Below are 26525 nucleotides of genomic sequence, written 5' to 3'. Positions count from 1 at the left end.
CCATAGAGTTGAGGGTCCTTTTCTGGGCTCTATCTTCTGTTCCATTGATTTATGTGTCTGTTTTTGTGCCAGTACCATACTGTCTTGATGATGACAGCTTTGTAATAGTGCTGGAATTCTGGAATTGTGATGCCACCAGCTTTGCTTTTCTTTTTCAACATTCCTCTGGCTATTCGGGGTCTTTTCTGGTTCCATACAAATTTTAGGATTATTTGTTCCATTGCTTTGAAAAAAGTGGATGGTATTTTGATGGGGATTGCATTGAATGTGTAGATTGCTCTAGGTAGCATTGACATCTTCACAATATTTGATCTTCCAATCCATGAGCATGGAATGTTTCTCTATTTCTTTGTGTCTTCCTCAATTTCTTTCATGAGTATTTTATAGTTTTCTGAGTACAGATTCTTTGTCTCTTCGGTTAGATATTTCTGGAAACAAATGAAAATGTAATTACAACTGTTCAAAGTCTTTGGGATGCAGCAAAAGCAGTCCTAAGAGGAAAATATATAGCAATACAAGCCTTTCTCAAGAAACAAGAAAGGTCTCAAATACACAACCTAACCCTACACCTAAAGGAGCTGGAGAAAGAACAGCAAATAAAGCCTAAACCCAGCAGGAGAACAGAAATAATAAAGATCAGAGCAGAAATCAATGAAATAGAAACCAAAAGAACAGTAGAACACATCAACGAAACTAGGAGCTGGTTCTTTGAAACAATTAATAAGATTGATTTATCAAAAAGAAAAGAGAAAGGACCCAAATCAACAAAATCATGAATGAAAGAGGAGAAATCACAACCAACACCAAAGAAATATAAACAATTATAAGAACATATGATGAGCAACTCTATGCCAGCATAATTAGATAATCTGGAAGAAATGGATGCTTCCCTAGATGTATCAACTACCAAAACTGAACCAGGAAGAAATAGAAAACCTGAACAGACCTATAACTACTAAGGAAATTGAAGCAGTAATCAAAAATCTCCTAACAAACAAGAGCCCAGGGCCAGATGGCTTCCCAGGGGAATTCTACCAAACATTTAAAGAAGAATTAATACCTATTCTTCTGAAACTGTTCCAAAAAATAGAAATGGAGGAAAACTTCCAAACTCGTTTTATGAGGCCAACATTACCTTCAACCCAAAACCAATCAAAGACCCCATCAAAAAGGAGAATTACAGACCAATATCCTTGATGAACATGGATGCAAAAATTCTCACCAAAATACTAGGTAGTAGGATCCAACTGTACATTAAAAGGATTATTCACCACGACGAAGTGGGATTTATTCCTGAGCTGCAAGGTTGGTTCAACATCCTTAAATCAATGTGATACAATACATGAATAAAAGAAAGAACAAGAATGATAGATTCTTCTCAATAGATGCAGAAAAAGCATTTGACAAAGTACAGCATCCTTTCTTGATCAAAACTCTTCAGAGTATAGGCATAGAGGGTACATACCTCAATATCATAAAAGCCATCTATGAAAAACCTACAGCAAATATCATTCTCAATGGGGAAAAACTGAGAGCTTTCCCCCTAAGGTCAGGAACACGGAAGGGATGTCTACTATCACCACTGTTATTCTACATAGTACTAGAAGTCCTAGCCACAGCAATCAGACAACAAAAAGAAATAAAAGGCATCCGAATGGGTAAAGAAGTCAAACTCTCACTCTTTGCAGATGATATGATACTTTATGTGGAAAACCCAAAAGACTCCACCCCAAAACTGCTAGAACTCATACAGGAATTCAGGAAAGTGGCAGGATAGAAAATCAATGCACAGAAATCAGTGGCATTCCTATACACCAACAACAAGACAGAAGAAAGAGAAATTAAGGAGTCGATCCCATTTACAATTGCACCCAAAACCATAAGATACTAGGAATAAATCTAGCCAAAGAGGCAAAGGGTCTGTACTCAGAAAACTATAAAATACTCATGAAAGAAATTGAGGAAGACACAAAGAAATGGAAAAACGTTCCATGCTCATGGTTTGGAACAACAAATATTGTGAAGATGTCAATGCTACCTAGAGCAATCTACACATTCAATGCAATCCCCATCAAAATACCATCCACTTTTTTCAAAGCAATGGAACAAATAATCCTAAAATTTGTATGGAACCAGAAAAGACCCCGAATAGCCAGAGGAATGTTGAAAAAGAAAAGCAAAGCTGGTGGCATCACAATTCCAGAATTCCAGCACTATTACAAAGCTGTCATCATCAAGACAGTATGGTACTGGCACAAAAACAGACACATAAATCAATGGAACAGAAGATAGAGCCCAGAAATGGACCCTCGACTCTATGGTCAACTAATCTTCGACAAAGCAGGAAAGAATGTCCAATGGAAAAAAGACAGTCTCTTCAACAAATGGTGTTGGGAAAATTGGACAGCCACATGCAGAAGAATGAAATTGGACCACTTCCTTACACCACACACAAAAAATAGACTCAAAATGGTTGAAACACCTAAATGTGAGACAGGAGTCCATCAAAATCCTAAAGGAGAACACAGGCAGCAACCTCTTCGACCTGAGCCACAGTAACTTCTTCCTAGAAACATCGCCAAAGGCAAGGGAAGCAAGGGCAAAAATGAACTATTGGGACTTCATCAAGATAAAAAGCTTTTGCACAGCAAAAGAAGCAGTCATCAAAACCAAAAGACAACCAACAGAATGGGAGAAGATATTTGCAAATGATGTATCAGATAAAGGGCTAGTATCCAAAATCTATAAAGAACTTATCAAACTCAACACCCAAAGAACAAATAATCCAATCAAGAAATGGGCAGAATATATGAACTGACATTTTTCCAAAAAAGACGTCCAAATGGCCAACAGACACATGAAAAAGTGCTCAACATCACTCGGCATCAGGGAAATCCAAATCAAAACCTCAATGAGATACCACCTCACACCAGTCAGAATGGCTAAAATTAACAAGTCAAGAAACAACAGATGTTGGCGGGGATGCGGAGAAAGGGGAACCCTCCTACACTGTTGGTGGGAATGCAAGCTGGTGCAACCACTCTGGAAAACAGTATGGATGTTCCTCAAAAAGTTGAAAATAGAGTTACCATACAATCCAGCAATTGCAGTACTGGGTATTTACCCCAAAGATTCAAATGTAGGGATCTGAAGGGTTACATGCAGTCCGATATTTATAGCAGCAATGTCCACAATAGCCAAACAATGGAAAGAGCCAAGATGTCCATCAACAGATGAATGGATAAAGAAGAGGTGGTATGTATATACAATGGAATATTATGCAGCCATCTAAAGGAATGAGATCTTGCCATTTGTAACGATGTGGATGGAACTGGAGGTTGTTATGCTGAGCAAAGTAAGTCAATCAGAGAAAGACATGTATCATATGACCTCACTGATATGAGGAATTCTTAATCTCAGGAAACAAACTGGGGGCTGTTGGAGTGGTGGGGCGTGGGAAGGATGGGGTGGTTGGGTGATAGACATTGGGGAGGGTATGTGCTATGGTGAGTGCTCTGAGTTGTGCAAGACTGTTGAATCACAGATCTGTACCTCTGAAACAAATAATGCAATATATGTTAAGAAAAAAAAATAAAGAAGAAGATAGCAGGAGGGGAAGAACGAAGGGGGGAGATCAGAGGGGGAGATGAACCATAAGAAACGATGGACTCTGCAAAACAAACTGAGGGTTCTAGAGGGGAGGGGAGTGGGAGGATGGGTTAGCCTGGTGATGGGTATTAAAGAGGCACGTTCTGCAGGGAGCACTGGGTGTGTGCACAAACAATGGATCATGGGACACTACATAAAAAACTAATGATGTATGGTGATTAACATAACAATAAAAAATTAAAAGAAAAAAGAAGAGGTGTTATATATATACAATGGAATATTATGTAGCCATCAAAAGGAACGAAATCTTGCCATTTGCAATGACGTGGATGAACTGGAGGGTATTATGCTGAACGAAATAAGTCAATCAGAGAAAGACATGTATCATATGATCTCACTGATATAAGGAAGTCTTAATCTCGGGAAACAAACTGAGGGTTGCTGGAGTGGTGGGGGCTGGGAGGGATGGGGTGGCTGGGTGATAGACATTGGGGAGGGTATGTGATATGGCGAGTGCTGTGAATTGTGTAAGACTGTTGAGTCACAGACCTCTATCTCTGAAATAAATAATACATTGTATCTTAAAAAAAAAAAAAAGATAGTAGGAAGGGTAAAATGAAGGGGGGGAATCGGAGGAGGAGACGAACCATGAGAGACTATGAACTCTGAGAAACAAACTGAGGGTTCTATAGGGGAGAGGCCTGGGGGGATGGGTTAGCCTGGTGTTGGGTATTAAAAAGGGCACATATTGAATGGAACACTGGGTGTTACACGCAAACAATGAATCATGGAACAGTACATCAAAAGCTAATGATGTAATGTATGGTGATTAACATAATAAAATGAAAAAAAAAAAGACACACCAGGATCTGATAGGAATCCAAGGATTGGAACCTCAGTGGCCAGATCTAAGAGGAGCATTGAATTGTTAACTGGAAAATTGTTAGACACTGGGGCAGGTTTTATAGACTGAGTGGTCTGTGTGACTGTCTCCCTTTATGGCACCAAAAAATCCAGTGATTATGTGTTCATAAAAGGTATTACACCAAAAATAATTATCCAGAGAGTTTAAATTTTTAAATGTTATGAGAGATAAACATCATTACTTAATAAAATATTCAGTTCACTAGGAACATATAAAAATTCTAAGTTTGTATGTATTTAAAAATGCTCTCAGCATATATAAGAACTGATTGCACAAGAGGGAGTAATTCTCAAATCCATTTTCATAGATCTTTTCTCAAATATTGGTTTACAAATTGTAAAAAGATTCGTAAAGACAATTTGAACAATATAATATTTTATTTGATGGATTTATAGAGAAGTGAACCCGTCACAATAAATATATTTTTTTCCCTTCTATGCTATTCGTTGAGACTAACTAGACTCTACAGGGTATCACCATGAGGCTTTTATGTAATGACAAAGCATATGATGCAGCAAGAGAAAGATAATTCAGGCAAATATCAGGAATTCAAGAAACATCCCTATGAACCCAAACTCTGTGCTTCTGGAACATGCTGAGTCTCTGGCTTGAAGTAACGAGACTTAGGGGGGGAATTTTGGCTTTTGGAGAACTCCTTAAAAAGCTTTCAGTGACACAGTAGCCAAGCTAGCTTTGTCAAACTAGGTAGGGAAACACTAAAGAAGTTAACCTTGGGCAAGAGAGTTTTTGAACCCTAGAAATTACCTTACAAATCTCACTGCCTTTGTCTTAGCTGAGAGTCAGAAACATCTAGACTTCTAGGCAACCCCAGAAGTAAAGATAGTGTTTTTCTAATCCAGCTATAATTTGGCTTTATCTCCATAGCAATAATGTATATTCTTCTCCGGAATATGCAGATTGTTCAACAACACTGACAAAAGGAAAAAAACATAAAAAATCAAATATTGACAATACAGTATCTGGTAACAATTCAATTAAGTTAAATCTTAAAAAGTTTTAAAATGTATATGGAAATTTAAAAATACACTTCTACATTATTCATAGGTTGAAGAAGAAATCCTAAATCATAATGTATATTAAATGATAATGGATGAAATTGAAGAAATTACAACCCCAAATTCGAGTCATTTTCTGAAGATGACATAGAGGCATACTTTATAATTGTGTGCAATTTTGTTAATTTTACTCCTGTTTGCACCCAACAACAAAGATTCAAAATATGTAATGAAGAAAACTACAGATTAAAAGGAGAAAGAAATAATATTACAATAATTTGGGGAAATGTTGACACATCTTTTTTTTTTTTAAGTTTCATTTATTTATTTTAGAGAAGGTGGGGGGGCAGAGGGATAGAGAGTCTTAAGCAGACTGCCCTGAGTGGGGAGCCGGACATGGGACTCCATTTCACAACTCTGAGATCATGACCTGAGCCGACATCAAGAGTCAGACGCTTAACTAACTGTGCCACCCATATGCCCCAACACAATTTTTTCAATAGCTGAGGCTTACAGAAGACTAAACATGAGAAGGTTTAAAATGACTTATGCAGAAAACTGTACCCAATGACAAAATTCACATTCTTTGCAAATGTGGAAAATTTACCTGCATTGACCATGTGCTATGCGGTGAAGAACGTGTATGTTTTATGATGATGTCACAGATTGGGTTCTTTGGGATGCAGTCTTTGAGAAGATTCCTGTGAAGGCAGTTTATTAGGGTATGCTCTTGTGATGAGGCCCTGTGGAAGGGGAGGGGAGGAAGCAGGAAAGGGGAGATGGAGACTCAACCAAGTCTCAACAATGTGTGAAGCTAGCATGGCCCATCAATATCTGGAGTTGGGATGAGAGGGCTTCTCATTACATGTGGGCTGTCTCAGAAAGTTGTGACTTGGTGTGAGGTGACCCTCTGTAGCTGAGGCAATTCCTAAAGAGGACAGGGAGAAGAGTGTTCTTAGAGTTAGGGATACTTCCTTTAATCTGAGAAGATTAACAACACAGGTTGTATCTTCATTTTCTCAATTTATTTGGGCTAGAAGTTGCAAAGTAAAAAAAAGATAATAAAATTCAAGTTTCTTCAAAGATTACTCAACATTTTTAAATGTAACCATTTTAAATTAAAATTTCATTATGAAATTTTATGACTAATGCTCTTAGTTTTGAAATAAATTGAGATTCTTTAATTTTTATTTAAATTTAATTAGGATTAATTCTGTCATACATTCCAAGATTGAAGGAAGATTACAATTATATATGTCTATATTATATATGTATATATTATTTTGAGATGTGTGATATGATCTATGTCTCAGTGAAAGAGTAAATACATTTTAAGAAGCTTTGGCTTTTGATTTTTAAGAATTCAGTATTTCTAATAATTAAGTTCTTCTTGAATACTTTGTTGTAGGTCACTTATGCCATCAAAATTGACCGGAAAATGTACACTCTCCATCTTGAAAAACAGTAAGTGGACATTCTTCTTTTTATACAGTTGTTTTAGTTTCTGAAATTTTTATAGTCACTACCCTTATTTGAGCCTAAACAAGAGCATGACTATTATATTTAATATGTTACATCTTTGTGATTCAAGTCAGACTAGAATTCCAAGTCTTCATCTTGAGATTTTAAATCCAATATTTGAGCCAAATTTTAATTTCATGATACAAAATTAATGTATACCAGATAAATGAAAATTAGTCTATGTAACTCTTTAAACTATAGCCACAACTGTAACAATTAAGGCAATAATTTTATTTGTCTATGTTTAATTTTGTTCGTCATGTCATTTTATACATTTCTATGATTTTAAACATTTTACTTGATATTATACCATTTTTTTTAATATCGTAAATTTTCACTCTGTGAGGAAACCAATGTTAATAACCTTGTATCTCTCTATCCACCATTTTATATTCTAAATTTCACCTTTCCTTTAAATAAAATATGTAGAAACCTACCAAGAAGGTTTGTTTTTAGAGAAATGGAAATACTGTTTTACAGTTGGCAGGTCTTATTTAATAATGGTGTTCATTTTCTTCCTCTATGTATATATCTTAACTCATTCTTTAACAGGTAACAGTCTGTAGTATGGCATGTTGATAGGTAATGAGGTTATTTCCAAGGATTGTCACTACAGAGTCCTGCAATAAACATCCTTATATGTATATTCTTATGCAATAGATATTTTGTTTTGTAGGCTTAATACCAAGAAATGGGTTTCTGGATCAAGAAGTATGAATAATAGTAATAATAGTGATAATAATAACAACAACAAAAACAACAAAAGTAACTGACATTCATGGAGCACATACCAATTGCCGGGCATATTTCTAAGCGATTTGCATGTAGTAACTGATTTAATTTTCACAACAACCTTCCTCATTACTCGCATTTTGTATTAGGATTTTGAGAGATACTGCTAGTTTCTGAAAAGACAGTAGCAGTTTAGATTTTCAAAAGCCTGCAAGATGTGCTAAAATAATATATCGCATCTTTGTGTCAATTTATATTTCCCTAAAAAACTTTTCTAAACAATTATTGGCTATGTGCCTTTTCCTGTTTCTTGTTTCCAATTTAATATTTATTTTTTAGACCAGTTTTAGGTTCACGGCAAAACTGAGTGGAAGTCACAGGCAGTTTCTGTATGCCCCCTACCTCTGCACATGTGTAGTCTCTCCCCATTATCAGTATGCCCCACCAGAGTGATGTATTTGTTATAATTGATGATCCTACACATAATTATTACACAAAGGCCATAGTTTATATTAATCTAATATTTTTTATATTGACCTAATCATTCCCTAAATCAGCCAACATTCAGCTGAATTCCAGACCATTGAGCAAGCCTGGCCGCCATTTACAGAATTATTATGGCTACTCATTCATGACCCAGAAGTGTGAACAGTAGATACTTATTATGTGGTTCTGGTTTTGTGGTTGTACTTTTTGTGCAACATTTTGTATAACATTTTTTTTTTTTTTTTTGAGAGAGAGAGAACCTGTGAGGTGGCGGTGGGGGTGAGGGGCAGAGGAAAAGGGAGAGAGAGAATCTTAAGCAGGCTCCATGCCCAGTGCTGAGCCTTAGTGGGGCTCAATCTCACGACACTGAGATCATGACCTGAGGCAAAACCAAGAGTTGGACGCTTAGCTGACTGAGCCACCCAGGCGCCCCACATAACATTTTTATCTGAGAGTCATTTATACCGATTTGTGCAGAATGAGTTCATTGATTGTAGCCATCCAATAAATATATCTCATTTATTATTTATCCACTTATGTATTTATAGTAAGAAAAGCCATATTGTGGATAACTTTGGCCATGATGTTCTGGGCACCAGTGAAATTGATGGATTATAAATGATCCAATTCTCAAGAGTGCTATATGCTACTAATTTTTATTTCAGAGGGTTTATCCCAGTTTTCACTCAGACGAATAATTCAAAAACATTTCTGTTCTCTACATTCTCAATAAAATGAGTATCTTCACTCACTTATTTTTGTTAATGGGTAAGAAATGCTATTTTATTGTTATTTTAATATGTACTTCCCTGATTATTAATAATATGTAGTATCTTTTCAAATGTTTACTGACTATTCTAATTGAATTGCTTCTAAGCTTTCTGTTTTCCTTTCTGGTTTTCATTTTTATTCATTTGTTTTGGGTTATTTATTTTCAATCTATGGCTTACCTTTCTGCTTTTCTTCCTTTTTTTTCCCATGATCAATTTGTGGGAATTTTTTTTATTGTAGATATTAACTCTTTATCTCTTCTATATGTTGCAAATATGCTATCCAGCCTATTGACTGTCTTCTTCCTTTGTTTGTGGGATTTATTGCTATAAAAATGAAATATTCATATAATCATTATACTAATATTTTCTTTTATAGGTTTCCAGATTCCTCACTTGTGTCTATCACATCCTGAATTTGTATTATAATATTCCTATAGTATTTTTAAAATTCTTTTTACATTTAAGATGTAAATCCAATGCTTTCAGTTTACTTACTTAACAACTATATTGCATTTTCCAAGTTTTATTACTGCTTCCTTTTTATTTTTTCCTTTTATTGCAATTTTATGCTGACCTAGGTATTGTTTATTTTCAGATTATTTTCTTCAGATGGCATGCTTTCTGAATCTGTGCATATCTGCAAATGTCCCTTTTGTTCTCACAATTGAATAAATCCCTTAATTTTTCATTTTGGTTTTAAATCACCACACATTTTTAAAAATTTTATGGAAATCTATAATTTCATCCTGGGTCTTATGGATCTGCCCTCTATAGTATGGATATTCCTCCAACTATTTTCAGATCTTTATTTTGGCTGTGTTTTTTACTAGCAAAATATGTTCTTTTTATTGGCTAGGACTCTAATTCTGTTCTCAGCAAACAAATTCTCTTTGACACATCTATTGAATTATTTATTTTAGTTTCAGAGTCATCATTTTAGTTTCAGAGTGTCTTTTTTTTTCTTGAAAAGATCTGCTCTGAAAGCTTATTAGCTTTTTAAACTTTTCTTGAGATAATGATTATTTTCTTTAACCAATTTCTTCATTCAACTTCATTAGGAACTTCTTTTAAGTTTGCCTTCCACCCTTTTGTTGTTCATTTTCCTTATATCAGATGTTGTTTTTTCCATTAAGTGGTCATGTGTATTTCTATTAATTCATTGATTAAGGCAGACTTTTTTGTTATTTTGTGTAGAAGCAAAAGTATACTTTTGAAGACCCAGGATGAGTGAACTTGCAAACTAAATTTTATCCTTTTAATTATGCTTGTCAGCAATCTGTTGACTTTCCTTCTCCTGGCAGATGTTTCTGGATTCCCATTTCCACCACCTCCATTGACATGCTTAGTTACTAAAACGTGGCTCTGCCCTTGGGCCAGAATTCATGTTCCAGGTACTTGCTCCTAAAGCAACCCGTGTCATTTGGTGTTGCCCTTGAATATATGTGGACTATGAGCTGATAAATATCAGTGTTTTGTTTTGTTTTGTGTTTTTTCTGGGAAGCTCTCTAGTTTTGTAATTTGAATTGAGAAAAAGGAAGAGCTGTCTGGAATGAGAGAAGATGAAGCAGGTCTGGAAAGAGAAGTAGTGGTGAATGTGCATACTCCGTGAGTGCTCTGGTCCCTCTTTGATTCTGGCCTTGAACTGCCTCTTGGTGTTTGGAATCCTTGAGAAACCCCGGTTTCCCGGCAATAAATCCTGGGGTCAGATTGTTCCATAACAATCACTATCTTCTCTGTAAGATTACGCTTCGGTACCATTTATATGAGGCTTGTCTGTAGGATTCATGTAGCTTATGAAATGTGAGCAAAGCACTAGTCTTCTGCTTCTAAACAAAGGCTTTAAGAACTATTGTATGCTTCTACAATTTCTTTTCTCCTTCTGCTACAAGAAAGGCATGTTCCACGGGGTAGGAGGTATGTCTTTTCCCAGGTTCCAGAATGAACGCTGTGTGGAGCTGAACCTGCAATAAACTTGTGAAGAAACATTCATTATTGTTTTGAGGCATTAAGAATTTGTGGGGTTGTTCTCACCACAGTATAATTTCATGAAAACTAATGGAAAAAGCATATATTTTTTGTTTATCAATATGGCTACTGGTTAGCAAATGTTAACAAATTAGCAAATATTTATGCCATGAGATTTACTGATTGTTGAATCTAAAAGAAAATTTTGCCATGGGAATCCGGAAGTCCTGGTTTCTAGTGTACAAAAATCTATGTCATTATGATGTCCCTACTGCTATAGATTATACTGCTTAGTATTTTTTCTTATACAAAATATGCTATCAGAAGGCAAATGAGATAATGAAGAGATGAGTCCATTTAAGTTTTGGATATTTGAGCTTGTAAAATTGAAAGTGAATTTTAATTTCATGATTCTGCTTTTGTTAATGTTAATGTTACTATTACAATGAAGTGTCATTACTTTGGTTGAATTAGGTCATTTTTAGACCCTCATTTCCTGGTGTATGCATACAACAAATCAGGAACATTGTATCCAGATTCTTCATTTATAAAGGTAAGTTTTCCTTTATGCTCTGTAGATTTATGTTTTTTTATATCATTAAGGTGCCATTGGCAGGACGAAAAGGAACGCTTTCTGCCCCACAGAATTATTGGGCAAACATCAGAAGCCCAAATATCAATTACTATGAAGGCAGATTGACCAGAACAATTACTTTTCAAATTTGGAACTCTGGAATCTCTTATCGAAAAAGATTGTTTAAACCATCAGAAGTATTAGTAGGGGTCTGAGAGAGAAAGAAAGTGGGTTAAGGAGCTAAGAATAAGAAACCCCTAAATACAGAGTCATTTTAATTGAGATGTCATAGGACCTGAGCAGTGTAGGAAGTGGTGGAAATTACAATTATCATGTGGTTTCACTCATAACTAGAACATAAGGAATAGTGAGAAGGAACATAGGGGAAGGGAGGGAAAACTGGGAAAAAATCAGAGAGGGAGACAAACCATATTAGACTCTGGACTCCAGGAAACAGGGTTGGGGGAAGGGAGGGGGATGGGGGATAGGGTAACTGGGTGATGGGACATCACGGAGGACTCGTGATATGGTGAGCACTGGGTGTTATACGCAACTGATCAATCATTGAACATTATATCAAAAACTAATGATGTACTATACGTTGGCTAATTGAATTTGAATAAAAAATATATGCATAAAAAAAGAAATTAAATTTCTGAACAATCACATTCCCACAAAGAAACATCAGGTCTACATGTTCTCACACTTTACCTTCTCCAATCTTTAACTATTTATGGTAATGCTTCTATGAACATGCATGTGCAATTTGTTGTGTGGACATAATTTTTTATTTTTCTGGGATACATGCCCAGGAATATGATTGCCAGGTCATATGGTAAGTATATGTTTATTTTTTTAAAAGAAATTATTAACTATTTTCCAGAGTGTCTGTACCATTTTACATCTCCACTGGAAATGTAGGAAAGATAAAGGGTCTGCATGTTTGTCACCATTTGATCAGTATTTAAAATCTTTTTAAATTTTAGTCATTTTGATAGATGTATAGTGATATCTCATGTAATTTTTAATTTGCATTTCCCTAATGTCCAGTATTGTTGAATATATTTTCATGAAATGAAATATCTATTAATGTCCTTTACCCATTTTCTAATTGGGTTGGTTGGTTTTTTATTGTTGATTTTTATGCAGTTTATATATTCTAAATACAAATCCTTTGCCACATAGGTGGTTTGTCAATATTTATTCCCAGTCTGCAATTTGTCTTTTCATCTTGTTCATAAGGTCTCCCATTGGTTAGAAATTTTTAATTTTGACGAGAGTTAATTTATCAACTTTTCCTTTTATGAATGAAAGTTTGGGTATGAAACTTAAGAACTCCATTTATCCCTAGTTCCTGAAGATTCTATGTTTTTTTCCCCCTAAAAGTTTTACAGTTTTATTTACATTTAATTGTATGTCCGCTGTGAGATAATTTTGTGTAAGGTGTGAAATTTGGATCAAGGTTAATTCTTTTGACTGAGGATGTGCATTTATTTGTTTCAACATCATTGATACAAAAGGCTATTCTGTATTGAATTGCTCTTGCATCTTTGTCAAAAAGTCAGTAGGGCATATTTTTGTGGATATATTTTTGGGTTCTTTATTCTGTTCAGTTCTTCTATGTGTCTATACTTCTGCCACTACCATGCTGTCTTCTTTAGTTTACTTGTAAATTAAGCATTTATATAGACTGCAGTGATTCCTCCTACTTTATTCTTTCTCCAGATTTTTAGACTATCATAGGTATTTTGCTTGTTCATGTACATTTCAGGCTAAATTACTTCATGGATACAAACAAACTTGCTAGGATTGTGATAGACATTGTGTTAACCCTGTAGATCAATTTGGGGAGAATTGACATTTTTGCTATGTTGAGTCTTCTAACCTGTGAATGCAGTGAGACTCTCCATTTATTTGATCTTTTTTCCTTATGTCTTTCAATAACATTTTGTAATTTTAGCATGCATATCCTGTACATAGTTTTTTTAGGTTTATACCAAAGCATTTCATTTTCTTTGGATCAAATGTAAATGGTATTGTATTTGAATTTCAGTTTCCACATATTGTTATCTAGAAATGCAATGTATTTGTGTTGGTCCGGTATCCTACAACCTTGCTGAAGTCACATACTTTATGTTTTTTTTTTTTTTTTAAGATTACTTGAGATTTTTTTACATAGATGTGTCTTTTATAAATAGACATTTTTCTTTTGTCCTTTTCAATCTGTATGTTTTTTATCTCTCTGCTTTGCCTTACTATGCTTGCTACAACTTCCAGTACTGTGCTGAATCACAGGAGTGATTTACCTTGTTCCCCATCTTAGGGATAAAATAGTCATTCTTTCCACATTGAGGATAATGTTAGCTGTAGGTTTTTTTTTTTTTTTTTTTTTAATATATTCCTTACAAATTTGAGGAAATTCTCTGTCTCTAGATTGCTAAGAGTTTCCCACTCCCCATCAAGGGGTATGTGTTTAATTGTATCAGATGACTTTTCTGTATCAGTTGATATGATCATATGACTTTTTTAGCCTCTTGATATGACGGATTGCACTGATTGATTTTCAGATATTAAAACAATAGTGCATATCTAGAAAAGCTACAACTTGGTCCTGGTGGATAATTCTTTTTATCCATGACTGGGTTTGATTTGCTAATAATTTCTTGAGGATTTTTTTTTGTCAAAGTTCATGAGAAATACTGGTCTGTGGTTTTCTTTTTTTGTACTGACTGTCTAATTTTTGTAGTAGAGTAATACGGGCCCTATAAAACAAATTTGTTTTATTTTCTGGAAGATGTTGTATAAAGAACATGCTAATTTTTAAGTTGTTTGGTAAAATTCTTTAGTGTCCTCACAAGGCCTGGGGACTTGTGTGTGTGTGTGGGAGGGTAGATTTTTTAATTACCGACTCAGTTTAATAATAGTTACAGGAATATCTTGTTTATCTGTTTCATATGTATTGTTTGGGTTGTTTGTGGTTTTTTAAGGAATTGGGCCATTCCATCTCAGGTGTGGAATTTAGGGGTGTAATTTTGTCATAGCCCTTATTATCTTTTTAATGATTATAGGAGTGTTTTTTTCTGACATCGATGGTGGCTGTCTTCTCTCTTCTTCGTCAGTCCTGCTAGAGATTTTCCAATTTACTGAATTTATCAAAGAACCAGCTTTTTCTTGCCTTTTCTATATTTTTGTCTTATTTTCAATGTCATAGCATTTAGCTCTTATATTTATTGTTGTCTCTCTTATACTTTTCTTTGAGTTTCTTTTTTCCAGTTTGTTGAGGGAAAAACATTACCAATTTGTGACCCTTTCCTCTTTTGTGTTGTAAGCATTTTAGTACTAAAATTGCCTACTCAGCACTGCTCAAGCTGCAGCCTATGATAGTATGTTTTATTTTCAGTTTGATACAGTTATATGTATTTTTAAAATTTCCTTTGAGGCTTCTTGTTTGACACATGGAGTTTTAAAAAGTGTGTTGTTCAATTTCCAAATGTTTGGAGATTTTTCCTGTTGTCCTTGTCTGCTGATTTCTAGTTTGATTTCATTATGGTTAGAAAATATATCCTGTATGATTTCAATTCTTTTAAATTTGTGAAGGTTTGCTTTACTATCCGGTATATTATATGTGTCAATGAATGCTCTTGGAAAATTGAAAAATATGTGTATTCTGCTCTTGGGTTGGAATCTTCCATAAATGTCATGTAGGTCATATTGATTGATGTTGTTCAGTTCTGTATTTTTACTGATTTTCTGTCTAATACTATCAATAACTGTATGATACATATTGAATTCATCATTATTGTGGGTTTTTTTTTTTTTTTTTGTCTTTCTCTTTAAGTTGTATCAGTGTTTGCTTCATGTATTTGGAAGCTTTGTTGTTTGATGCCCAATACATTTAGGATTGCCATGTCTTCTGGACAGATTGATGGGCTTTTATGATTAGGTAACGATTCCTTTTGTCCCAAGTAGATTTTTTTACTAGTAAGTCCACTTTGTCTGATATTAATAAAGCCACTTCGCTTTATTTTTATGAATACTCACATGATACATATTTGTCCATTCTTTTAATTTCAGTCTACCTATGTTATGTTTGAAATGAGTTTCTTAAAAGAGTATTTAGTTGAGGGGGCGGAGCAAGATGGCGGAGGAGTAGGAGACCTGGATTTCGTCTCCTCTCAGGAATTCAGCTGGATAGGGATCAAACCATTCTGAACACCTACAAACTCAACAGGAGATCGAAGAAAAGAAGAGCAACAACTCTCTGAACAGAAAAGCGGCCACTTTCTGGAAGGTAGGACGTGCGGAGAAGTGAATCCGAGGCGATATTCGGGAGGATAGACGGCGGGGGAGGGGCCTCCATCGACCGCTTCTGGCAAGTGATAGAGCCGTGGAGCACAAAATCGGAACTTTTAGAAGTCTGCTCCGCTGAGGGACGTCACTCTGGTGGCTAAGTGGGGGGTGGAACCCTCGCGGGACAGTGTGGTCTCAGGACCCTCGGGGTCACAGAAAACCGGGGGTGCCTGAGTGCAGCAGAGCTCCCAGGGATCGGAGCGGGGAAGCCAGCTGCAGAGACGGAGCCGAGGCGCGGGCTCTCAGCTTGGGGTTGCCATAAACCGTGATCCGCGGCACAGTCGGGCCACTGCTCCTCCAGCAGGGACCCAACAAGCGGCAGATCCGGGGAGACTCACCTTCTTCCCCTGGGAGGAGAGGTGCGGGAGCGAAACGCAGGGATCTGCTGGGTTTGGAGACTCCACCCGGGGTCGGCTGCCAGAGATAGAAACGCGCGGTCACAGGCCGGGTGAGCATGGAGTGCGGCCGGAGACCGGGGAGACGGGAGTGACTGACTGCTTTTCTTTGGGGGCTCACTGAGGAGCGGGCCCCAAGTTCTTGGCATCTCTGGGGAGGAGATTGGGAGGCGCCATTTTCACTCTCTGCCTCCAAAGCTGTACGGAAAGCTTGCAGGGAACAAAAGCTCCTGAGAGCAAACCCGAGCAGATTACTTAGCCAGGACCGGGCAAGGGCGGGGCAATTCCGCCTCCGGCAAAGACATTTGGGAACCACGGCAACAGGCCCCTCCCCCAGAAGATCAGCGAGAACAGCCAGCCAAGACCAAGTATACCGATCAGTGAGAACGGCAGAACTCCAGCGCTAGGGGAATACTGCACATAGAATCCATGGCTTTTTTACCATGATTCTTTAGTCTTTCAAAGTTAATTATTTTTTTTAACCGTCTTTTTTTCTTTTTTCTTTTTTTTTTTTGAATTTTTCTTTTTCCCTTTTTCAACCAACATCTTATCAATCCCTTTTTTAAAAAAACATTTTTATTTTTCATTTTTAGAGTCATATTCTATCCCTTCATAGTAGTTACCCGTATATTTGGCATATATATATAAGTTGTTCTCTCTTTAAAATTTTGAGATAGTTTCTTCTAACAGATCAAAATATACTCTAAATCTCTAGTGTATGGTTTTTTTCTACTCCCCTGCCTAATCATATTCTCTCCCTTTTTTTTTTTAATCCTCTTCTTTCTTTTTTCAAACAACTTATCAATTCCTTTTATAAAATTTTTTATAATTTCCATCTTTACAGTCATATTCCATCCCTTCATCATATCAACCCTTATTTTTGTACATATATAAGTTTTTCTTTCTTTAAAATTTTGGGAGGCACTTTATTTTAACAGACCAAAATACACCCAAAATCTAGTGTGTGGCACTGATCTATAAACCAGCCTGATCACATTTGATCACATTCTGTTTTTGTTTTGTTTTGTTTTGTTCTGTTTTTGTTTGTTTTTATCTTTATCTTTTTCTTTTTCTTTTTTCTTTTTTTCTTTTTCTTTTTTCTCTCTTTCCCTTTCTTTTCCCACTGCTTCAGGTCTTTTCTGATTTGTTTAGAGTATATTTTCTGGGGACGTTGTTACCCTGCTAGCATTTTGTTCTCTCATTAATCTATTCTCCTCTGCACAAAATGACAAGACGGAAAAAATCACCTCAACAAAAAGAACAAGAGGTAGTACTAACTGCCAGGGACCTACTCAATACGGACATTAGTACGATGTCAGATCTAGAGTTCAGAATCATCACTTTAAAGATACTAGCTGGGCTTGAAAAAAGCATGGAAGTTATTAGAGAAACCCTTTCTGGAGAAGTAAAAGAAGTAAAATCTAACCAAGTAGAAATCAAAAAGGCTATTAATGAGGTGCAATCAAACATGGGGGCGCTAACTGCTAGGATAAATGAGGCAGAAGAGAGAATCAGTGAGATAGAAGACCAAATGATGGAAAATAAAGAAGCTGAGAAAAAGAGAGATAAACAACTACTGGATCACGAGGGCAGAATTCGAGAGATAAACGATACCATAAGACGAAACAACATTAGAATAATTGGGATCCCAGAAGAAGAAGAAAGAGAGAGGGGGGCAGAAGGTATATTGGAGCAAATTATAGCAGAGAACTTCCCTAATTTGGGGAAGGAAACAGGCATCAAAATCCAGGAAGCACAGAGAACCCCTCTCAAAATCAATAAAAAGAGGTCAACACCCTGACATCTAATAGTAAAACTTACGAGTCTCAGAGACAAAGAGAAAATCCTGAAAGCAGCTCGGGAGAAGAGATCTGTAACTTACAATGGTAGAAACATTAGATTGGCAACAGACTTATCCACAGAGACCTGGCAGGCCAGAAAGGACTGGCAGGACATATTCAGAGCACTAAATGAGAAAAATATGCAGCCAAGAATACTATATCCAGCTAGGCTGTCATTGAAAATTGAAGGAGAGATAAAAAGCTTCCAGGACAAACAAAAACTAAAGGAATTTGCAAACACGAAACCAGCCCTACGAGAAATCTTGAAAGGGGTCCTCTAAGCAAAGAGAGAGCCTAAAAGCAACATAGACCAGAAAGGAACACAAACAATATACAGTAACAGTCACTTTACAGGCAATACAATGGCACTAAATTCCTATCTTTCAATAGTTACCCTGAATGTCAATGGGCTAAATGCCCCAATCAAAAGACACAGGCTATCAGATTGGATTAAAAAACAAGACCCATCGATATGCTGTCTGCAAGAGACTCATTTTAGACCCAGAGACACCCCCAGATTGAAAGTGAGGGGGTGGAAAACCATTTACCATGCTAATGGACACCAAAAGAAAGCTGGGGTGGCAATCCTTATATCAGACAAATTAGATTTTAAACCAAAGACTGTAATAAGAGATGAGGAAGGACACTATATCCTACTTAAAGGGTCTATCCAACAAGAAGATCTAACAATTGTAAATATCTATGCCCCTAACATGGGAGCAGCCAATTATATAAGCCAATTAATAACAAAAGCAAAGAAACACATCGACAACAATACAATAATAGTGGGGGACTTTAACACCCCCCTCACTGAAATGGACAGATCCTCTAAGCAAAAGATCAACAAGGAAATAAAGACTTTAAATGACACACTGGACCAAATGGACTTCACAGACATATTCAGAACATTCCATCCCAAAGCAACGGAATACACATTATTCTCTAGTGCCCATGGAACATTCTCCAGAATAGATGACATCCTAGGTCATAAATCAGGTCTCAACTGGTACCAAAAGATTGGGATCATTCCCTGCATATTTTCAGACCACAATGCTTTGAAACTAGAACTCAATCACAAGAGGAAAGTTGGAAAGAACTCAAATACATGGAGGCTAAAGAGCATCCTACTGAAGAATGAATGGGTCAACCAGGAAATTAAAGAAGAATGAAAAAAATTCATGGAAACCAATGAAAATGAAAACACAATTATTCAAAATCTTTGGGATACAGCAAAGGCAATCCTAAGAGGAAAGTATATAGCAATACAAGCCTTTCTCAAGAAACAAGAAAGGTCTCAAGTACACAACCTAACCCTACACCTAAAGGGGCTGGAGAAAGAACAGCAAATAAAGCCTAAACCCAGCAGGAGAAGAGAAATAATAAAGATCAGAGCAGAAATCAATGAAATAGAAACCAAAAGAACAGTAGAACACATCAACAAAACTAGGAGCTGGTTCTTTGAAACAATTAACAAGATATATAAACCCCTGGCCAGACTTATCAAAAAGAAAAGAGAAAGGACCCAAATCAACAAAATCATGAATGAAAGAGGAGAAATCACAACCAACACCAAAGAAATACAAACAATTATAAGAACATATTATGAGCAACTCTATGCCAGCAAATTAGATAACCTGGAAGAAATGGATGCATTCCTAGAGATGTATCAACTACTAAAACTGAACCAGGAAGAAATAGAAAACCTGAACAGACCTATAACCACTAAGGAAATTGAAGCAGTCATCAAAAATCTCCCAAAACACAAAAGCCCAGGGCCAGATGGCTTCCCAGGGGAATTCTACCAAACATTTCAAAAAGAATTAATACCTATTCTTCTGAAACTGTTCCAAAAAATAGAAATGGAAGGAAAACTTCCAAACTCGTTTTATGAGGCCACCATTACCTTGATCCCAAAACAAGACAAAGACCCCATCAAAAAGGAGAATTACAGACCAATATCCCTGATGAACATGGATGCAAAAATTCTCACCAAAATACTAGCCAATAGGATCCAACAGTACATTAAAAGGATTATTCACCACGACCAAGTGGGATTTATCCCTGGGCTGCAAGTTTGGTTCAACATCTGCAAATCAATCAACGTGATACAATACATTAACAAAAGAAAGAACAAGAATCATATGATCCTCTCAATAGATGCAGAAAAAGCATTTGACAAAGAACAGCATCCTTTCTTGATCAAAACTCTTCAGAGTATAGGCATAGAGGGTACATACCTCAATATCATAAAAGCCATCTATGAAAAACCTACAGCGAATATCATTCTCAATGGGGAAAAACTGAGAGCTTTCCCCCTAAGGTCAGGAACGCGGCAGGGATGTCCACTATCACCACTGCTATTCAACATAGTATTGGAAGTCCTAGCCACAGCAATCAGACAACAAAAAGAAATAAAAGGCATCCAAATCAGCAAAGAAGAAGTCAAACTCTCACTCTTTGCAGATGATATGATACTTTATGTGGAAAATCCCAAAGACTCCACCCCAAAACTGCTAGAACTCATACAGGAATTCAGTCAAGTGGCAGGATATAAAATCAATGCACAGAAGTCAGTGGCATTCCTATACACCAACAACAAGTCAGAAGAAAGAGAAATTAAAGAGTCGATCCCATTTACAATTGCACCCAAAACCATAAGATACTAGGAATAAATCTAACCAAAGAGGCAAAGGATCTGTACTCAGAAAACTATAAAATACTCATGACAGAAATTGAGGAAGACACAAAGAAATGGAAAAACGTTCCATGCTCATGGATTGGAAGAACAAATATTGTGAAGATGTCAATGTTACCTAGAGCAATCTACACATTCAATGCAATCCTCATCAAAATACCATCCACTTTTTTCAAAGAAATGGAACAAATAATCCTAAAATTTGTCTGGAACCAGAAAAGACCCCGAATAGCCAGAGGAATGTTGAAAAAGAAAAGCAAAGCTGGCGGCATCACAATTCCAGACTTCCAGCTCTACTACAAAGCTGTCATCATCAAGACAGTATGGTACTGGCACAAAAACAGGCACATAGATCAATGGAACAGAATAGAGAGCCCAGAAATGGACCCTCAACTATATGGTCAACTAATCTTTGACAAAGCAGGAAAGAATGTCCAATGGAAAAAAGACAGTCTCTTCAACAAATGGTGTTGGGAAAATTGGACAGCCACATGCAGAAGAATGAAATTGGACCATTTCCTTACACCACACACAAAAATAGACTCCAAATGGTTGAAAGACCTCAATGTGAGACAGGAGTCCATCAAAATCCTAAAGGACAACACAGGCAGCAACCTCTTCGACCTGAGCCGCAGCAACTTTTTCCTAGAAACATCGCCAAAGGCAAGGGAAGCAAGGGCAAAAATGAACTATTGGGACTTCATCAAGATAAAAAGCTTTTGCAAAGCAAAGGAAACAGTCAACAAAACCAAAAGACAACTGACAGAATGGGAGAAGATATTTGCAAATGGCATATCAGATAAAGGGCTAGTATTCAAAATCTATAAAGAACCTATGAAACTCAACACCCAAAGAACAAATGATCCAATCAAGAAATGGGCATAAGACATGAACAGACATTTTCCCAAAGAAGACATCCAAATGGTCAACAGACACATGAAAAAGTGCTCAACATCGCTCGGCATCAGGGAAAACCAAATCAAAACCTCAATGAGATACCACCTCACACCAGTCAGAATGCCTAAAATTAACAAGTCAGGAAATGACAGATGTTGGCGGGGATGCGGAGAAAGGGGAACCCTCCTACACTGTTGGTGGGAATGCAAGCTGGTGCAGCCACTCTGGAAAACAGTGTGGAGGTTCCTCAAAAAAGTTGAAAATAGAGCTACCATATGATCCAGCAATTGCACTACTGGGTATTTACCCCAAAGATACAAAAGTAGGGATCCGAAAGGGTACGTTCACCCTGATGTTTATAGCAGCAATGTCCACAATAGCCAAACTGTGGAAAGAGCCAAGATGTCCATCGACAGATGAATGGATAAAGAAGAGGTGGTATATATATACAATGGAATATTATGCAGCCATCAAAAGGAATGAGATCTTGCCATTTGCAACGACGTGGATGGAACTGAAGTGTATTATGCTGAGCGAAATAAGTCAAACAGAGAAAGACATGTATCATATGACCTCACTGATATGAGGAATTCTTAATCTCAGGAAACAAACTGAGGGTTGCTGGAGTGGGGGGTGGGGTGGGAAGGATGGGGTGACTGGGTGATGGACTGGGGAGTGTATGTGCTCTGGTAAGCGCTGTGAATTGTGCAAGACTGTTGAATCTCAGATCTGTACCTCTGAAACAAATAATGCAATATACGTTAAGAAAGAAAAAAAGAAGAAGAAGAATGTAGCAGGAGGGGAAGAATGAAGGGGGGGAAATCGGAGGGGGAGAAGAACCATGAGAGTCGATGGACTCTGAAAAACAAACTGAGGGTTCTAGAGGGGAGGGGGGTGGGAGGATGGGTTAGCCTGGTGATGGGTATTGAGGAGGGCACGTTCTGCATGGAGCACTGGGTGTTATGCACAAACAATGAATCATGGAACACTATATTTAAAACTAATGATGTAATGTATGGGGATTAACATAACAATAAAAAATTTAAAAAAAAAGAGTATTTAGTTGAGCCATAGTGTTTCTTTTTCTCCCATTTACCCTGGCGCACAGTATTTTATTTGGTATTTTTAGACTATTTACATTTAAAATAATTATTGATATATTGGGGTTTATAACCCTAATGGCTTGTCCTTTGTTCGTGTCCTCTTGCCTTCTTCTGGGTATTTGGACCTTTTTTAGGATTGCATCATGAATTATTTATGGTCTTTTAAAGTATTTTCCTTATTATAGTTTTCTTAGTCTTTGCTGTAGGTATTACAATATACATATATAACTTACAATATAGCTTACTATTATGTAGACTTTTTACTATTTCACTAAAATATTGAAACCGTAGTTCTGTTTGAGTTCCTTTATCCTCTGCACTTTTAAAATACAATTGATAAAAATTCCTTTACATATATTAAGCATCAAATGATATTGTATGATTTTTGTTTCAACCACAAAATGTGATTTAAGAAACTCATGAGGGAAAAGATTGCCCATTATATTTACCACGATTTTAATCCATTCTGTTTTTCCCCATTCCTTATGATGCTCCAAGCCTTCATGTGATATTACTACCTTTGTTTTTTGGAGTTTCTTGTTGACATTCTTCAAGGGTATGTGTGCTAGTTATAAAATCTAGTTTTCTTTTTTTGAGAAAGTGTCTTTTTTCCTCCATTCTTAAAGGGTGAATTTGCCAGATACAGAGTTCATGTTTGACTGTACTTTTCTTTTAGCAGTTGAAAATTGCTATGGTGTTTCTTCTTAGCCTTCATTCCTTCAGATGTGAGATCTGCTGTCATTCAAGTTGGTATTTCCCTATAGGTTATGTGACATTGCTTTCTGGTCACTTTGAAGATATTTTTATTGCTTTTATTTTAATTATGATAACCTATTTATTGTGGGTTGCATTGGGTCCATTCCCTTTGCAGTTTGCTTAGCTTATGGAATCTAAACGTTTATATGTCATCCATCAGTGTTGTGAAGTTTTCAGTCTTATTCTTTTTTCTTATTTTTAATTTATATTTTATTTTCTTGTGGTAAAAATACTTAAATGTGAGTTCTGCCATCAGCAAATTTTGCGTATACATTTTTGTTAATTATAGTATGATGTTTTACAGAAGATCCTAGAGCTTATTCATCTTGCTTGACTGAAATATTATGCCCATAAGTTAGTACTCCCCATTTCTCCCTCTCCCCAGCCCATGGAAACCACCATCCCACTCTCTGATGGTATGAATCTATTTCAGATGTCTCATATAAATGAATCATGCAGTATTTGTCTTTCTGTGACTGACTTCTGTGACTGAAATCACTTAGCATGATGTCCTCAGGGTTCATCCATGTTATCACATAATGCAGAATTTGCTTCTTTTTAAGACTGCATAGTATCCCATTGGATGTGCCCTGCATTTTCTTCATCCACTCATCTGCTGATACCTGGTTAGGTTGTTCCCACATCTTGGCTATTATGGATAGTGCTGCAGGGAACATAGGAGATCCAGTATCTGCTTGAGGTCCTCATTCCCATGCTTTTGGTAACTACCCAGAAGTGACATTTCAAGATCATATGGTAGTTCTATTTCTAGTTTTTAGAGGAACCTCCATACTGTTCTCATCAGCAACTGCACCATGTTGTATTCCCACTAACAGTGCGCAACAGTTCCGCTTTCTCCACGTCCTCACTAACCCTTGTTGTTATTTGTTTGTATGATAATAGCAATCCTAAGTGGTGGGAGGTGATTTCTTACTGGCGAATTGACACTTTAATCATTATAAAATGTCCTTATTTGATTCTTGTGTCAGTTTTGACATAATGTCTATTTTGTCTGATATCAGTATAACTACATCTGCTCCCTTTTGGTTGTCATTTGCTTGGAATATCTTTTTTTATGCCTTCACTTTCAGCCTATATGTGCCCTTAAATCTGAAGTGAATTTCTTTCAGACAGCGTATAGTTGGATATTGCCTTTTTTCCCATTCAGCACTCTTATTATGTCTTTTGTTTGTGTAGTTTCATCCATTTACATTTAAAATTATTATTTATAGGGAGGTTATTTACTGTTGTCACTTGTTAATTGTTTTGTGATTACTTTGTCTTTTCTTCTCTTGCTCTCTTCTATTGTGTTTCATGGATCTTTTTAAGTATGTTTTGATATTTGGTCTTTTTCTTTTGTGTTAATTATATTGGTATTTTCATTTTGGCTACCATGGGACTTACATGAAATGTCATATAGCTATAATAGTGTATTGTAAGCTGGTAAGAACTTCAACTACATGCAAAAATCTGCAATTTTATTACTCCCCCTCACATTCATTTTGTTTTTAATGTCACAACTTACATCATTTCATATTGTGTATCTTTTAACATATTTTTAGTTATAGTTATTTTTAATATTTGTGTCTTTTAAATGTTCCACTAGAATTAAAAGTGATTTACCCACTATCATTATATTAATTTAGTATTCAGCATTTTCTATATATTTACCTTTACTAGTGATTTTCATTTTTATATGCTCATGTTGCTGCTTAGCACCCTTTAGTGTCAATTTGAAGAACTACCATTCATATTTCTAGTCATGCAGATATAGTGGTGAGAGATTACCTCAGTTTTGTATGGGAAAGTCTTCATCTCTCCAGTTTTTAAAAGACCTAATTTTTTATGAGCAGTTTTGGGCTGGCAGCAAAATTAAGAGGAAGGTACAGGCATTTTTAAATATTCCCTGGACCCACATGTTCATAGCTCTGCTGTTAGTGACATCCCCAACCACAGTGATAGATTTATTACAATTGAGGTAGCTGTATGAAACATGTCATACTTACTCTTGGTTTTGTACATTTCATGGGTTTGCACAAACTTATGACATGTGTCACCATTGTAGCTTCATACAGAATAGTTTTGCTACCCTAAACAACCTCTGTGCTCCACCTATTCAACCTTCTGTCCTCCTCTCACCCTGAGAACTACTCATCTTTTTACTGTCTCCATAGTTTTGCCTTTTCCAGAATGTCACGTAGTTGGAATCATACCATAAAAAGCCTTTTCAGATGGGCTTCTTTCACATGGTAATATGCATTTAAGATTCCTCCATGTATTAACATGGGTTGATAGTTCATTATTATCAGCACTGAAGAATAATCCATTGTTTGGATGTACCACAGTTTATTAATCTGGTCACCTACTGAGGGACATCTACATTGCTTCTGAGTTTTGACAATTATGAATAAAGCTGCTATAAGCCATGTTTACAGGTTTTTGTGTGGACATAACTTTTCAGCTCCTTTGGGTAAATAAAAGGAGTAAGATTGCTGTTTCATATGTTAAGAGTATGTTTAGGTTTGTAAGTAGCCCCGAAATTCTTTTCAAAATGGCTCTATCATTTTGCATTCCTACTAGCAATGAATGAGAGTTTTTGTCGATCCACACACTTGCCAGCAGTTGTGGTTATCAGTTCTTTAGATTTTGGACAATTTAATAATTGTATAGTGATATTTCATTGATGTTTTAATTTTTTAAATTTAAATTAAAAATTTTTTAGCTTTTTGAGGTATGATTTACAAATAAAATTGTATCTAAAATGTACAAATGTGATTGGTTCACGTACATATGCTTTGTAGAATGGTTACCATAATCAGGTTAATCAACACATCCATCACACCTCAAGTGGTTTTCTTTTGTGTGTGTGTGTGTGTGTGTGTGTGTG

The 26525-nt window shown here is 36.3% G+C and overlaps 1 protein-coding gene across 1 annotated transcript in view; it reads left to right on the top strand.

Annotated features, from left to right (window-relative positions):
• Nucleotides 1–26525, top strand: part of LOC118552487 (A disintegrin and metallopeptidase domain 3-like) — a 139546-nt gene that overhangs the window by 3440 nt on the left and 109581 nt on the right. The window contains 2 exon segments of the mRNA XM_078068230.1: nt 6959–7014; nt 11502–11580. Of these exon segments, the coding sequence (XP_077924356.1) occupies nt 6959–7014; nt 11502–11580 (135 nt within the window).

The sequence above is a fragment of the Halichoerus grypus genome, chromosome 3 (assembly GCF_964656455.1).
Source record: "Halichoerus grypus chromosome 3, mHalGry1.hap1.1, whole genome shotgun sequence".
NCBI lineage: Eukaryota > Metazoa > Chordata > Mammalia > Carnivora > Phocidae > Halichoerus > Halichoerus grypus.
This window is presented reverse-complemented; position numbering and strand designations above follow the sequence as displayed.